General features: G+C 25.6%; 1 protein-coding gene across 1 annotated transcript in view; it reads right to left on the reverse strand.

Annotated features, from left to right (window-relative positions):
- The window catches only part of p (WD40 repeat domain-containing protein pink), a 30,433-nt gene extending 12,869 nt beyond the window's left edge, over window positions 1-17,564 (reverse strand). The window contains exons 1-13 of the mRNA XM_043042537.3: window positions 17,387-17,564; window positions 17,064-17,212; window positions 15,235-15,345; window positions 12,912-12,973; window positions 12,423-12,609; window positions 10,949-11,079; window positions 10,282-10,408; window positions 8,971-9,053; window positions 7,974-8,057; window positions 7,131-7,231; window positions 5,634-6,834; window positions 3,043-3,197; window positions 1,982-2,093 (exon numbers count right to left, since the gene is read on the reverse strand). Of these exons, the coding sequence (XP_042898471.2) occupies window positions 1,982-2,093; window positions 3,043-3,197; window positions 5,634-6,834; window positions 7,131-7,231; window positions 7,974-8,057; window positions 8,971-9,053; window positions 10,282-10,408; window positions 10,949-11,079; window positions 12,423-12,609; window positions 12,912-12,973; window positions 15,235-15,345; window positions 17,064-17,168 (2,459 nt within the window). The 5' untranslated portion in view covers window positions 17,169-17,212; window positions 17,387-17,564. The remainder of the gene's footprint in view (window positions 1-1,981; window positions 2,094-3,042; window positions 3,198-5,633; window positions 6,835-7,130; window positions 7,232-7,973; window positions 8,058-8,970; window positions 9,054-10,281; window positions 10,409-10,948; window positions 11,080-12,422; window positions 12,610-12,911; window positions 12,974-15,234; window positions 15,346-17,063; window positions 17,213-17,386) is intronic.
- Window positions 17,565-18,013: the final 449 nt, after the last annotated feature.

Consider the following 18,013-nt stretch of genomic DNA (forward strand, 5'->3'; position numbering starts at 1 on the left):
TTTGACCTCCTAAAACTATGAACAAACTATTTTTTTTATTTGATTAACAATTTTCTTTTGTAAATATAAGTGTATTTATATGAGTAACTATGAGTAAACAGTGTAATTTGTAATTGTCGCCCTATTATGCTAAGGAATAATATTTATAAGTCAATAACTACTAGTTAATACATAATTTTCTGGTGCACTAATATTAAGTATCTATACTTTTTTTTCCATCTTAATTTAGAATTCTACTAACAAGTTTAGAACATTAAAAAAAAAAAACATTAAATTAATGTAAGATAAATTTTATACTCATTTCATTAATTGTTATTAAAATTTATATATTTAATTTAGTACACATAAACAAATCTCTTTCAGAATGTAATATTTTAACAATAAAAGTAATTTTTAAATTGGGTCAAACTTTCAATAAAAGAACTTGCAGAAAGTAAAACTTCCAACATGGACATTTTTTTTTATTATTATAAATACAAGAAAAAAAGTTCATCAAATGCATTGTTTTTAACAAGAAATGTAAACTTATTTGCAAGAATAGAAGATAAGTAAGTTCTAACTAACTAAATGTTAGATAAAACAAATTCAATTATTTTAATGTGCACATGTTACATAAATATTTACAGAAATTAAATTGTAACTCAAAAAACTATTACTATACCCTATAAGGATAAGACTATTCATGTTAAAAAATTTTGAACAATTCATTTTGTTAGGAATTTACAAATGGTTTACATTTAAGAATGTAACAAATAGAGATTTAGCCAAAAATTTTTAATAAAAATTATTTTTTTATAGAAATAAATTTAGTCATTATTGAAGCATTGGTATTAGGTAAAGGGAAAAAAACTTTAATAGAAATGTTTAAGATAATTAGTTATTAAGATAATTAGAAATATTTAAGATAGAACAAAAACTGACTAACAGCTATTAAATAAAATTATAGTTGTTAAGTTAAAAATAATATTTTCCAGAAAAAAAAATTAAATGCTGTCATAATAAAAACGTTGATAAAAAAGAAAAGAGAAACCGAATTTTTTTTTAGTTATGAAGTATAACTTTAACGTTGAGAATCACAGATCACAAGGTTACTAGTGATCTGTCTTTCTGTACAAGAAAAAATTACAATAAAGTCTGTTAGAAACACTCTGTTAACATGCTTTGCTTTAGTTAAAACAGAAAACAAGCAAAATTGAAACAAAAAAAAGTTCTCAATTTTCAAAGCACCAAGTAGATAAAAATACTATTAAAATTGACTTGCATTAAATTTGACTTGCAATTTTTTTAAATACAATTTAAAAAAAAAATTAACATTACAAAACTCATAGTACAGTAAAAAGTAATTTAGTTTCACTTCTTCAAATTTTGCTTTTTTCATGCATCTTTCAGAACGTAATTTAACAAGTATAACAAATATACGTAAAAACTTAACTTAACAAATATACGTAAAAACTATTTCTAATAATGTATAGTAAAAAATACAATTTTATATTATTCTTGATTAGATCTATTAAAATTTCCTCCCCCAAAAAAACTTTGTTGAAAAATAATTTTCCGCATAATACTACACTGAATACCTAGAATTTAACAAATTTAATAAATATTCAATTTGGCCAAATATTCAGTCAACAGAATATTAGGCAAAAGGGCTGAATACTGAATAGTGGTTGAATACTTGTTACATCCTTACTTATATATTTTAAAAGAATAAATAATCATAAAAATTTGTTGACAAAGATTTTAATAAATAACCTTCTAAAATGAATAAACTTTCTGTGCGTAAAATATTAAGTATTTTAAAATAATTACTTACAATTTGATTCAGAATAAAATCTTAATATTAAAATAATTAAATTGTTTATACTTTAATGGTACGAACACTTTCAAATAGTTAAAATTTGAAAAATAAAATAAATTAAACAGTGCTGTTCCAAATTACCAATGTGTCGTAACTGTTAATTTCGTGCAAAATGAAACTTACCAGGTACTTTTAGAAGCTTCTAGCAGTTGGGAGATATCTACAGGTGGTAAAAAGGACCAAAAGTTTTTATCGGCTGACTGAAATTCAGATGAGCTCTTTTCTGTGTCCATCTCTATAATAAAAATAAACAAATGAATAAAAAATAAACATATAAATAAAAATATTAACATTTTGAAATCTTATTTCAAAAATTATTTTGATTTTTAATTAATTTTTTTAATAAATCTCGACTATGATTAGAGCAATTTTCATAGAATTCGTCGAGCAAATGTTCTACATCAAATGTTAACTTGATATAAAAACAATCAAGCCAATATAATCTGATCGATAGAATACAAAAAATAATTAAATGTGCAGCGTTTATAAATGTTTTTAGAATAAATGAGTAAAACTTTATTGTTCATTTACCATCTAACAGTTTTGAAGAAACAAACATACAAAACAAGTGACAGACATTGAAGCAAAATAAAATAATAGCAATTAACAAAGAAAGATCTATGTCTTATGTAAAGTGTGGTGTTAGTTACATCTAAAGTTAAGCATTAAGATGAAATTCAATATAATTATTTAATATAATAATAGTTTAAAATATTATAATTCTTTTTTGAAAATTATTATTATTCCTCTTTAAACTGTACTAAAAAGGAGAAATTAATTCTGCTTTTGTCACAACTAAACTGGGAGTATCACTTTTGAAAGATGTGAAGGGAATTTTTGATGGTGATAAAAGGTTATATCAAAAGTGATGTGGCCACTATTTTTCATTTTGAGTAGGACAAAAACAGACTTATTTTCTGCCTTTTCGTCAATTGGAAAAAGGTAACTATTAACATTTTTATGAAGAAATTGCAGAGTTAAGTTGAACTAGAGTTTTAGCAAAAATGTTAATATTCTAGATAATCTGTAAGTGGTTATATCTTTCATTTCAAAAGTCCAGTCTCCTGCACACAAAAGCGAGTAAAAAATATAGTATAAGTTATAATCATCATAATAATAGTGAAAATAGTGCAAATCAGAGAGTTTTAAATAAGCAGAAAATATTTTAAAAAATAATAATTTACCAGAGTATGATCCAGGAGATGTAGCTTGAGCATTAGAAGAGGAGGTCTTTGGTTTAACATCTAATAATTCCGAGGAGTCCTGACTCATCCTTTGTTCCAACCCCTTAAGATTTTTCATCAACATATTTTTCCCTGACGAAATTTTTTTGGCAAGACTAAAAAGAAAATTTTAAATATTTACAAAAAAATATAAATAAATAAATAAAATCATAACACAAAAATTCTTAAAATTTAATTGTTTAATAAAACAAATTTCACAAACAAAGCTATATTTTGTTTGTGTTAAAACAAACAAGCAATTAAAAAATAAAAAATGTCTACATTGGTTTTATTCTTAACCCTCTCATGCACTGTTTAATAAAACAGATTTCACAAACCAAACTATATTTTGTTTATGTTAAAACAAATAAGCAATTGAAAAATAAAAAATGTGTAAACTGGTTTTATTCCTAACAATCTCATGCACACAGGCCGCATTAGGGGATGGATATTTTTGCTTCATAATGTTATTCAGGTTGTTACTTGCATAAAGTCCTCATTTGAAGAATTCAAACAGTTCTTGGAAACCACACCAGGTGTAAGGATATTCAATGTAGTAAAAAAAAATATGATCTCCTTTGAAGGAGATGAGGATCAGGGGTCTGTCTAGGTTTTTTTTATAGAGGTACCTATTTTGTGAAAATTTAGACATAATTTGTGAAATTTAAAAATTATTTTAAAAAATCAACACAAAAATATGGTAAAATAAGTGAATATTTTCAAAAATATTTACATTTTTTTCAAAAATATGTTAAAAGTATTTTGAGAAACTACCATTTTTCTTAAAATTGAATTTGTGAAACTACCGTTTTTCTCAAAATTGAATTTGTGAAACTACCGCTTAAAGGCAGTAAATTTGCCCTGGACAGACCCCTGAGGATTCACAAAAGAAGTGAAAATCTGATATTTTGTATGGTATATTACATCACTAGAAATGTTGGTATTATTTTATATTTTTATACCTTATAAATGAAGTTTGAATATTCAGTTTTTCCATGATTTAAATTATATATTTAAAATATAACACAAAAGCATATGTCCTCATTTGTACATGAGGTCACCAATTGTTTACTAGACAAGACAAAAATTTTCAAAAATAAATTATTACACCACACTCCTTAGATACTAAATGTATTTGTAGCATATCTAAATAGTTTTTATATCTCAAATGAAAAGTTCATGAGAGGGTCAAGTGCCCTCATATAACATTTTAACAATGATAGTACACTACTTATTGATATAATATTTAACATATTTACAAACTGTACAGAACTTGTTTTCCTAACTTAATGCTATGCTTATATTCATTGTTTTAAATTATTGATATTCTTTCTTAGTTTTTTTAATCTTTTTAAATTTTTTTATTTGAAATAAAACAAAACAAAATACTAACTATTCGCATAGTTATGACTGTTGTAAAGTTTAAGAGTTTTACTTGAATTCATGTTAGTTTCTTTTGATTGCAATAAAAATTACTTTTAATTGGGAATTCAACACTCAATAAAAATTTATATATTCTAAGACTAAAAGCCTTTTACTAAAAAAAAGAAAAGAAACTAGAAATAAAGTAATGGAATTTTAAAATCAACATCACACACAAATTTAAAAGCCACCACATAAGTAATACAACCTGAACCCTCCACACTTAGACAATAATAAATTGAAAAAGCAAAAAGAGATGGAATATGAAATACCCTCATCAATGAGGCATTATTATCATATTAGACCATCATTCTACACTATTTAATTATGACACACATAATTTAGCAAATAGAACAATGATTTCTTTCTTCTTTAGTTTATTAGATGTCAATAACATCTTGAATTTGTATAAATCATAGTTCTTCTTCCTTTTTATTTGTGCGCAAAGAATAAGGTTTGTATTTTTTTAATATTTCCAAGTGGATTTAGTGGAAACAAAAGCTTAAAATAAAAGTTAGACATGCAAATAGATTAAAGATAAATAAAGAAAATAATGCTAGAGTTTAAGATAAATTTTTAATAATAAGTTGATTCATATGAACAATACTATAAAAATATACCAACTGAACATCGTTTGAAAAATATGATTAATATAATTGATACTCATGAATAAAGTGTTTTTTCTTTCTTGTTTTGCAATGTATATTTAAGAGCTCTATTTTAAAGGAATTTTTACTTTTTGGTTTGTACAATTAGTTTGTATTACGATATATATATATATATTAAATATACATATATGTATGTATATATATATATATATGGATATAATCGTGTGTGCAGATAAAAAGATTTATATCTTTTATTTTCTGGATTTTTATTAATAGTTTTCCTTTTTTTTTGCTCCCCCCCCCTTTTTTCATTGTTCTGTAATTTTTTCCTTGTTTTCTCTACATTTTAAACTTTTATATATATATATATATATATATATATATATATATATATATATATATATATATATATACATATATATGTGATACATAAAAGAGTCCATTTAAAAAAAAAATAAAAAAAAAGAAATTAATTCAAGTTTAAAAATATTTGCAAATTATTTTATGAAACAGTTGACTAACCTTTCCTTTATATTTTGAAAATCAGCATCAGTTCCAAAAAGGAGAGATATATCTAAATTTGGAATCATCATTGTATTGTAACCATAAAAAGACATACTCGAGAATTTGTAATCATCATATAAGCTATCAGGGCAGGCATACTGAGGTGAAAAAACTGAATCAGAATTAGGATGAACACCATTTGTAACACCTTCATTCACATACTGAGGAGAAGTTACACTACCATCAGAACTGGTTGAAATTTTACTTTTGAAAGACACTCTTTTCTCATTGCTACCATGTTTTGAAAGATCTTGAAGATTAAGACTTAAGCTGGGTGGTGTGCTAGACCTGCTATTTACACCTTTGTCTCCATTCATATACGGAGCTTTAGAGCTTCCAGCCTGTTCTGAGCAATTTTCCGTGGTAAGTTTGAGTTTGGTGTCTTTGATTGGAGAGCTTTCACCATTTAAGCATGTTTCCTGAGAGTTGGAAGTTTGTCCATTTTGGGGTTGAGAGAATGATTGCCAATCTTCTTTGCTTTGTGTGCCCTTACTAGAGGGGCTGCTTTGAGTTTCGTCACTCATTTCAGACACTCTACCAGAAGTAGCAGAATCTGTGCTATCAGGAGTTCTAATTGCTCCTGGAGTTTTGAATTTTCCAGTAGAGTCTTTAACAGTAACAGATGATCTTTGACTCTTTGGACTATATGAGCCCCGATCACTAGATCTTGATGGACTTGAATGTGGAGAACGGCTGTTTTGTCTGAAGACAGGTGATGCTGATCTCCATCTGCTGAGACAAACAGATGGGGATTCTTCATCAGCTTCTCTCATAAATTTATTAACTACATAAATTCCAGAGTTTAGTCGTACTGATTCAGACATGGCTGAACTTGAGCGACTAGATTGTGATAGTTTATCTGGACTGAGACCAAGATTGTTTAAAACAGAGGTAAGACCAGTAAATAAATAAGATTTTCCCATTTCAGAAGCTTTTTGTAACATATCAATTATAAAAGATGCAGGAACATAAATATTTAATCTAGAGGAACAAAGAGAGGTTTTTTTAAGCAATAATAATTGAGCTCCGTGAATTGCAAGGCCTTGTTGATACAATTTGCAAACACCTTGTTCCACAGTCAAAAGAGTATATTTGTTGAAACTTCCATCCATAAAATGTATGTATATTTCACCTCTTTGACATCTGGCATCTTTGATACCTAAATAAACAACAATACAATAAATAAATGCTCTGACATAATAAATAAGATACTGATATAAACTTTAAAATTTTTCAAAATATTAATAACGCTCCTATTATATACTTATAAATTATACCAAAAAAAATTATAAAATTGTCAAATACATGTATTAAGATTCAATAAATAAAGTATTCAATATAAATAAAACACTAGATAAAAAAATTTCTGCTAAAAAGGTAAATTATTAAAATAAATAAAAAGTTGAACATTGAACAGTGTTACATGTTCAATTAATTAAAAGAAATGAAAATCACCTTTTAATTCATCACTCCAAAGAACTATTTCAGCACGCTTTGGATCAAATACATATACACCTTGAGGACTCCAAGTAAAAATAAAAGGACACTCTTCAGTACTGAAAAATTTATAGGAAATTAAATGCATCTCACATAAAATATAAAAAAATAAACTATCAATATTGAAAAATAAATGTAGCACACTTAACATAAAATGTTAAATAAATATTTAAATGGACATTATCACCTTTAAAACCATATTTTTGAAGAAAAAAAAAAGGAAATTATGTACAATCATTCTAAATAGCAGTTAATTAATATCTTCAATTGCAAAAAAAATTATAAAAAAATGTTAAGTAAAACAAACAAAAGTGAGTAAAACAAAAAGCTCCTTTCTAAATACTGGGGGTAGCTTTTAATTTGTTCCTAAATTTAAATAAAAAATATGTTAAACCCAAAAAATAATAATTTCAAGTATTTATATGAAATAAATGTTTTGCTCTGGAGGGAATATTTGATCAATTTTGTGTGTTTTTGTCTAAATAATAAGTATATACATATAATTAAGTACATTTGACTAAATATAACTAACAAAATTTTATATTTAAAAAAAAATTCATATTTTTACAGTGAATTGTTAAAAAACTCTTAATCAAAGTATTGTATAAACCAGGACACACAACAATAACGATCAAAAACTAAAATAAAATTACTTAAAACTCTAACAAAATAAATAAGAAATAAATAAAGAGAAAAATAAAATAATTTAATGCAAATTAATTTTCAACCAGTCTAATAAAATATACAAATCTAATGAGAAAATAATAAATTGTGAAGTTAGTAATTTATATTCAAAGTTACCTAGGCCACACAAGCAGTAGTTTTTGAAAATTTGTTGCTTGAGGTTTGCATTCAGGTTCTTCATCATCCATATTGATTTCTCTTCTAAAATAAAATCATACTGCATGTAAGGAGAAATTGTTATTCATTATTACTAAGTTCAACTAAATAATTAGACCAGATCTTAACTGACCAAATGTCCACCACACACATATTAATTTTTTCATTGCAAATATTGAAAAAAATCTCTTAAATAAGATGGAAGTAGAAAAAGATAATAGAAAAAACATCCATAGGTTGGGAAATAATGTAGAAAAAAACTAGAACTGTATCAAACAATCGAGATTTCTTTTACTTAAAACAAGCATAATTAAATTAATGTATTTGCATACTTAAAGCTCACCTTTTTTTGTACACATAAAAAAGTAACAATTAGTAATCTTTATGCCATTTAAATTTATTGAAAACTTTATAAGATTTTGAATAAAATGAAACGCTTAAAAAATTTTGATTTTGTGATATCTAACAAAAAATATTTCAATGAAACATTTTAAACTACTAAGAATTAAGAATTTTTAATATAAAACTATCAAAATTATCATTATAAGATTTAAAATAAAATAAAAAATAGATAAAAGACGTTGATTTCTTAAACAATAAATATTAGCATAAATAGATATCTTCAATTGTGTTGCATTTTGTTTTAATATTTACTTTCTAGAGAAATAATTTTCTAATATTTGCTAACATGCTCTTGATAAAAAAATTAATTTAATAATATAGTTATTTTCTTTATCTTATATTTATTTAAATTCCTCAAAAAAACATTTTTTATAAACTTATAATAACCAAAAAAATTCTAGTGTAATGATTTCAAACATTTATAAGCTGTTGTAATACCTATAAGATAATTAAAGAAAAATATGCTGTAGCAAAAGTAAATTTTCCTTGATTAAAATGTAAGGAAAGCAAAGTAAAATGAAAGCAATTTCATTAAAAAAAAAAAAAAAGCAGTTACCTGAAGGTATAGAGTCTTTCCGGTTTAACAGCTAGAGCAGTTTTAAATTGATGAGTACAACAGACACTACCTTTTATATCCACCTTTGAAATATGCAAAATTGTAAACAAAATCTGCAATAACTGATTTAAACAATAAAATCCATTCATTTACAAATAAATACAAGAGATGCAATAAAAGAACAAACATAAATAAATAATAAAAATAGCAAGACTGTACATTAAAAACGAGGCACAAGATTTGGATATTTTTGAAAAACATAAAAGAAAATTCCTCTACAGACTTTGATAGGTATTAATTACACAGTTTCTTGATTTTGCTATATTATTTTAAGTTAATACATCTAAATCTTCATTTATAACCTTGTTCCAATAATTTTAGCACTGTTGCACGAAATGCTTATACCCTTGATAAAATTAAAAGCTATTTTAGTCTAACACTAAATAAGTAAAAAAAAAAAAAAAAAAGTTACTGCATTGCAATTTTACTAATATGATCAGCAGAACTTCAATATTTTAGTGACAATATAGTTATCACTAATAAAAATAGTTTACCAATTAGAAGTAGTAAAACATTGAATTGAAATAGCTTATTAGAAGCAGTTATTTAATTAAATTCATGAAAAATAGATTTAGTATTACTCAGGCCTCATAGTGTTTCAAAGAAAAAAAATAAAAACATTATTTTACAAAAAAAAAAAAAAAAAATCAGACTTTTTATACTATTATTATAAAGGGTGCTTGTTCGTCCACTCTACTATTATAAAGGGTGAACCATACTACAATAACGTTAATTAAAATTGGCAATAAATTTCAATTAACAAAAAAATAAAAATAAATAAATAATTCATTAATTAATAACTATCAAGCAAATAAATTAAATAGGTGTTATTCTAAAATTAAATAAAAATTAAATTATGTACACAGAAAATAAAATTATTTAAATAATAAAAAAAAAAAAAATTTAAGAGTGTTTTTAACAAATTCTCTACAGTCTCTAACAATCAGATTTCATTATTTTTACAGGCATGATTAATCAATACAATAAGATATTAGAGCGAAAATTCAAATAAATTATCTGTAAATCTGCATTTGTACACAAAAATTAGGAAATATATATTTTTTTCATCAGGAGTATGTATATGAATTAAATTGAAAATTCGCAAATGCTGATATTTACTTATTTTCAGCATTTTATACTGATTTAAGTAAAATCCAAATTAAAGAATGACACAAATAAAGAAAATATTTTGAGTAAACATGAATAATTTATTATAACTGAAACATAAGCAAAATTATTTCAAATGAGTACCTCCCAAATTCTTGATCCTGGTCGAGCAGAATAAATAGTGCAAGGATCAATTGATCTAACACCTGGATAAAAACATGCCCCAAATTCACCATCCCTTAACTTCTTTCCTATAGTCATAAATTGTTCTCTGAAATCACAAACAGATAATAAATTGCAAAAAAAAAAAAAAAAAGATAAAATGCATTAATAATTAAGCTTTTACAATGCTTAATATACACAAAAAACATACATGAAAAATTATATAATTACAAGTAGGAAAATTTATGAAAAATATTTTTACACACCAATTGACATCTAACAGGTTATTTCATGGGTTAAATATTAAAATCTCCTTTTTTAGTGAATTAAATAGCAACAAATCTAATGTAATTTAAAATTGGCAATGCATTTTAATTAACAAAAAATTAAAAATAAATAAATAATGCATTAATTAATAACTAACAAGCAAATAAATTAAATAGTTACTATTCCAAAATTAAATTATGTACACAGAAAATAAAATTATTATAATAATTTAAGATCGTTTTTAACAAATTTCATAAAAGATTAATGTGTTTTAGACTTTTAAGAAAGAAAATTGCTTGTAGGATTGCACAGGAAATATTATGGAAGTGTTTAAAATACACATCAGAAGTAAATAAGTTAAAATATTATAGATGATAATTACTTATTAGTGTCACAAAGATAACATCTGGTAATAGATGATACAAGTATGTGATCCTGAGCAAAGTCAATCTGCACTATTTTTGAGTCCAATTTCATAAGAGTTGTTGTTGGTACTTGAAATATATTTCGAGTCTATAAAAGCCAAGAATACATTTTAATCAAGAAATTAGTGTCTTTTAGTATAATACAGGTCACCTTAACTGTAAAATCAAAGGAAAAAAATACACAGTTTCTAACATTTGAAGACAAAAATTAGGAAAATTTTTACATTATCAAAATTATATACAGAAAAAATATTTTTTTAGATATTACATTTATGTGATTATGTTATAGTAAATATGTGATTATGTCACAGTAAAAACTGCAAAAGTATAATAAGAAATGATTAGAAAAAAAGTTTGTAATACTAATACTCTCCTGTGTAAAGTTTTTCTCTTTGAAAAAAAATTACTTAATATAAAAATGTCGCTTTAGAAATATCAAAATTTTTTGGTGAAATATGGGTAAAGTGAAAAGTTTTCAGTTGTTTGTAAAATAGAACAAAAATAAAGAAAATAAAGAGTTGGAATTTGCATAACATATAATAAACTTACAAAATAGGACTCTAAAAAGTTTAATGTAATTACATATAAGCATTTTTAAAATAATAGGCTTTCAGAAATTACATGCACAGTCAACAAGAAATGACAGTGAACATTTATCATTATATTATAAATCAACATCTATTATTAATGGTGAAACATGTTGAAGGAACTGCTAAATAATTAAGATATTAAATTGATTTTGCATGACACAAGATATGTGCAAAAATCAGGGTATACAAAGATTTTTTTAAAAAAATAATTTATATTCAAACTGGAAAAAAAAAAATCACTTATATTTTCTTCCCGTTACATTATGAATTTTTTTAATAATTTTTAAGCATAGACAGAGAGTTTATATCTTTAGTTAGTATCAAGGAAATGTAATACAAAAAAATAATAAAACTTAATTAAATAACAAAAATTACATATAATCTTTTTAAATTATCAATTCAATTATTTTGTTGAAAGAACTTATTAGCATAGTTGCCACCTGTTATAAAGATTTTTAAAAGGGAGATAATTTTTACAAGAGAATTTCCTCTCTCTTGCCATTCTAACATTTAGTAAACAACAATAACAAAATGCTTCTGATATGTCGTCCTTATTAAAATGGACAAACATTAACTGAATTACATTTCTCACCGTTTGCATGGAATTTAATGTGTTGATTCCTAGAATAATACTCTAAAAAGAAGTGACAATTCATATTTAATAAAATTAATGGCAGATAAAATGCTGGAAGCTTTAGCAATGAAAATCTATATTTATTGTACGTCTGTATTAAATTTCCTTTAAATTTCCTTACAAGTGAAAAACAAAAAAAAAAAAACAAAAAAACAAGTACTCTTAATCACTACAATTTAAAAATAAATAAAAATAAGATAAACTTACCCTTGATGTAGAAACGCTAATCACTGAGATCTTCCCTTTATCATCACCAATATACAATTTTGATGATGATACATTCCACTGCATTGCAGTAATACAAGATCCTCGGTGTTCAAAAGAGATTTGAAGTCGCTGAGGCTGGGCAGCTCCTCTCTCTGTATTATGCTCGTAAACCAAGGCAACACCTCGACTAAAACATTTTTTCTCATTTTAACTCAAATAAAACCAATAAAAAACTTTGAAGAATTACACATTGTTACAGTAAGAGAACTAAAAAGGTAAAAATAGACACAAAAATATACAAAAACACAACTTTTTGCTTTTGTTTCTTAATACATAAATAGAAAAAGGTAGAAATTAATTTAAGACTGATTGCTGGTACCTAGTGTAAATATATAAGACAGTTTAAGTATTTCAAATTAAAATTTGAAGATCAAAATGCTTTTGGCAAATCTTATACTCTATAATCCAAAACTACAGAATGATAATTACCTGGTAGCAAATCCTATAATATTTTCGTCTGGAGCCAAAGCAGTTTGACAAACAGGTCCTTCCTAAAATAGCGATGAAAAATTTGTTTTAAAATATTACTGGCTCGAGAACATTTATTGCAGTTAAAGTTATCTATTGAACAACAAAATGCATATTGGTTTGATGACTCACTCAAACAATTATATAACAAAAAATCATTTCGAACAGCGCAACTTTTAAAATATTTTTATTTTATTACACTATAAATTTTATACAATTTATATTCAACTCTAAAGGGTAGTTTATATTAGATCATCAATATTGAAATTTTTACGATTTTTTGAATTACTTTGCGTTTAAAATGTTTATGAACAAAACCAATAAATAAACATAACTTCAACAACTAAAATTCATATTTTTGTCTGCCCTTAGCCAATCAGGAACAAGAATATTATATTTGAAAAAGCATAAGTATTATGAACAGAAGTTTTTGTTCCAATAAATCGATAAAATTCAAATAATAATATATGACATATAAAGGCAACAAACAATTTTAATATGAACAATCCATACAAATTACCTAACCATTTACATGCGGAATTGAAAAAGAATTATCCAAATAGCTTGAAAATTGATGAGTACACAATTAAAGAGTACTTAGATATCTTTGAATGCAACAATAAAAATAAAATAAAATTGAGCGAAAAAATTGTTCTGAGTTTTTAACAATGTTCCATTCTTGAAACACTGGTGCTTTCCAGGAACTTTGTTTACATTTTTCAAAGCAAAAAGGAAATAGAATGAAAATAAATATATTAGATTAATTAATAAATTTAGTTAACAATATTGTAAGAACAATTAGTTTTCTTGACCTTAAAAGTACCATTAATATTGATTGCTACAATAAATGTTGATTATCACTTACATGATTATCATTTACTTGTGATTCAATGGTACAGGCAGGATTTACATGGAAAACACTTTTTATGATATTTATTTACAAAGACACTGGGTTGTATACATAAATAATGACTATCTGATAGTTTTAATACACATTTTTAAATTACTTAGAGGCATGACGGATAGAAATCTACTCCTCTTTTTGCAAGAGGCTTATTGCAAACTCTTAATAAAAACTCTTTAAACTCTTAATAAAAAATTCTGTTGTCTTTTTTATACAGTTTGCTTTATAAAATCCAACCTTTAACAACAAAAATTTTAATGCATTACTAAAAATGTCCCGCTAATATTTTTGGCCATTGTTCTTGTATTATCAAACATATTCTAGACTGGTGTTAAAGCAAAGAGAATTTGTAAATGAAACAACAAAAAAAAGTATACACTTTTCTGTAACTTAGCAATAACATCAAATATACCTAAGAAATAATATAAATCAGGAAAGAAAAATTATTTATAACAAGAATCTATTGTAGTAAACACAAATGAATGAGGCATTTAATGTTAAATTTTAGCTCCAACATTGTCAAATAGTATAAAAAAGGATAACACCCCTGAAAGCTATAATCTCATGAGAAAGAATTTTCATGTATGTTAGAATTTTGAAAAAAAGAGATATAAATACTATGAAAATTAATCATGTATTACATTCTAAGTATTACAAAAGCCCCTGTCAATATCATTTTGTTAGAAGAAACCTGATAATTCAGGTTCTTCACTTTCCTAACGTTCATGGTCAAAAGAAGTAAAATTTACATGTGTTCTAATCCCTCTATTATTTCAACATTATTTCCCTTAAATAAGCACCAGAATAATGAATGAAATGCACACAACATAACTAAATGCAGTATTTGAACTCTAAAAAATATTACTCTTAAAATAAAATGTTCCAAGAATGTAACATTGGGTTTTCCACTCATATTTTAACTTTAAAACAAAATTTCCATTTTTATGTTTACCAGTAGGTAATGTTGTCCTTTTAAATAATTGAATGCATTAAATTTTTCACATTAAAATTGGATACTTGATAATGTAAAATGTATGTGCATGTAAAATTAGTTAATTATATCAAATATTAAAAAATCCAAAAAATGATTTAAAAAATTATAGAAATGGATACAAACTAAATTTAAAAATCATTCATAAATCTATGCAAAAAAGATTAGTATTCCTAGTTTAGTAGCCCATTAAATCAAAATTCGAAACCCATGTTTCATTATTGGAGCATTCACGAGTAAACGGTTAAACATCAAATATATATAAAGCATGCTAGAAATAATTTAAACAGTTTGTTTGTAATAGATTATTTAACTAAAAAAAGAATTTGATAGTTAATCTAAATACCTAAAGAAAAAAAAAGGACAGATTAATTTGAAGTGTTAGTTACCTTAGCTGTGAGTGTCTTAAGATAAGATAGGTTGTCATGTTGTAAAATAACAACACCACCTGCATTGGTTCCAAAGACAATGTAATGGCGTGAAATATCAAAGCATGTGTACTGGAAAAAAGAAAAAACCATAAACAAGAATCGAGACTTGTTAAGTTAAATGCAGTGAAACCTTTTGGAAGTGACCACTCTCTGTTCCACAGTTGATGGAGGTTGGTTGCTCTTAGGGGTTACTTCCATTGACTTCTAAATGTTATTGAAAGCTTTTTTGCTATTGATTTTGATTTTACCCAGTGAAATTTTTTGGTGCCAAAACGCATCTCCTGTTGGCGTCACGAAAACCAAATCGATGATTAAAATTTAGCATCAATTAAAATGATGTGTACTGATATAATGTGTAAAAACAAATTTACCCTTTGTGAATGATATAAACAATTATGTTTTTTGCTTAAGTCTGCATTTAATTTTATATTATAAAAACTAGTTTACTTTAAAAAATGAGAGGTTTGTTTATGATGCTTAGTTTTTTCTAAAATAACTTTTTTTATAAATTTAACTTCTAACTTTAAAACTAAATCATTATCATTGATACAATCATCTTTATTGCACTCTGACTATAACATGAGACTGTCAAACTTTTTCAGCAATCGTCAAAAAGAGCTCTCTAAATAAGAACCACTCACAAATATTGTGAATACATTTAAATCCACTTATTTGTTTTGCTAATATTTTTAATTTTGATAGTTTTTTGTGTTTCCTTATTTGACCTTTTCGCATTTGATTAGGAGGTTTGCCTGGTCGCCGGGAGTGGTTTTGATGGTCCCTTCTAAAGGTTTTCTTCGATGCGAAGCCCAAGGAAAAAGTTCTGTGCCTCTCAAAAGTGGTCGTAAATAGAGAAGGTCACTACAAAGAGGTGGTCCTTCTTGAAAGTTTCACTGTATTATAAACCTAACCTTTAAAGTACAAATAAAAAAATTAGGAGACAGTTATGGAACTAAATGTGACAGCTTTTTAAACATATCATTGAATGTTATAAAAATGTTTCAAGGTTAAAAAATAGAAAAATTTAATTTTCAAGGAGTTGTTGAGAACTCTCTCTAAACCCTTCCCTCAAAGATAATAAAAATAAATTTATATAAAACTATTCTACAAATTCACCTATTACACAGAGATAAATGTACCAATCAGTCTCATGAATTTTCAGCGAACTAAAATTTAACAGTAAAAGATACAACTACTATTGCTCATATCACACATTTTAATGAAAATTCTGTTTTCAAGAGGCCCACGAGAAACTAAAAAAAAACATCAACGAAAGGGACCAACTCGAAATGTATAACTTGCAACCACCACCGGGCAAATATCTACATGTTTTTCTAAAAATATTTGCAAGCTTAAAATCTATTAGGCACCTGGGCGATTGTAGTTGGCGCAACAGATCATGATACAGAAATATCCCCTAATAAAGTTCGGCTTAGAAAAAAAAGGGATTTATTAAATAGCATAAGAGCAAATTATGGTTGAAAACAGAAGTGTGACATTAACTATTTGATAGGAAGTTAAATTCCCTGACAATTCCTGGTTTTTGGGAAAAATTGCGTTTATCCATGACTTTTTTTGTTCCCGTTTTCTCTGACAATTCTCGGACTTCCTGGCACTTTTGAAAACTTATTTCCGACTTTAACAACTATTTTGGAGTACTTACCAATAAGGAAATTTATCCTATCAATGCTATTAATTTTTACAGGACATAATGGTATGAGGAAGTAAGAAGGTACTGCAAGACCAAGCTCTAAAGATAAATTTCACAAAAAATACAAATAGTCTACCTTAACTCGACTAGCTGTTTTAATAGGAGCAAACACAGAATCTTGATCTTCTAATTCAGCTAAAATGTAAGAAGCTCTTGGTGAACAAAGGCCCCCAGAAGCCATGGCACTTTTGTTTCCTCAAAGAGGTTACTTCAATTCACCAATCACTGCAACGAAAAAAATAAATATGTAAATAAAGATTACTTAGTATTATAGTAACCACATTACTAGCAATGAAAATTTTTAAGGGTTTAGGTAGGCAACACAGAAAGAAATATAATATTTTTTATAGTCAAAATGAATATAAATGGGTCAAAGCATACGACTACATATAATCTTACTATCATTGATTTTCTCGCTATCATCATACCCTGCAGACAGCAGAACCATATTTCAATAAAATTGCCCATCGCACTTGAAAAGCAGGATTAAAAGAACTCATATTTTTTGAATAAATATTTGTTGAAGTAAAGCGATCAGCGCAATTCAGATTTTCATTTTTGTTGATTGTTGTTTCAAGTTTCGGTCGCGGTTACATAAATAATATCGAAACTATCACGTGAAGAAGGACTTCTGCTAAAAATTTTACGGCTTGTCAAGTAGCAAGTCATGATAAATGTAGAGGATAAGTACTTTGAAACTTCAACTTCTACTAAAAAAACACACTCGGAAGTGTAATCATCACATTTTAATAATACTAATATTAATTTTAAAAAAACCCAGCGGTAAATGAATTTTTTATGATTTAAAAATTAACAAAATCAAAAATTATAAGTTTTTAAAATTTGTTAAATAAGTAGGTATTTTATTTACGTCACACTAGAGCTGCACAATGGACTTGTTAAAAAGGAAACAAGATGAATAGAATCCTAAATCTTTTTATTTCTTTGGAAATTTCTGCAATACAAAAAACAATTATACTGTGCAATTCATTCAAACTGGTTTTATATAGATGGTGTTTTCTACAC

The sequence above is a fragment of the Parasteatoda tepidariorum genome, chromosome 2 (assembly GCF_982258835.1).
Source record: "Parasteatoda tepidariorum strain Cologne lab strain chromosome 2, Ptep-v5.0, whole genome shotgun sequence".
NCBI classification, from domain to species: Eukaryota; Metazoa; Arthropoda; class Arachnida; order Araneae; family Theridiidae; genus Parasteatoda; species Parasteatoda tepidariorum.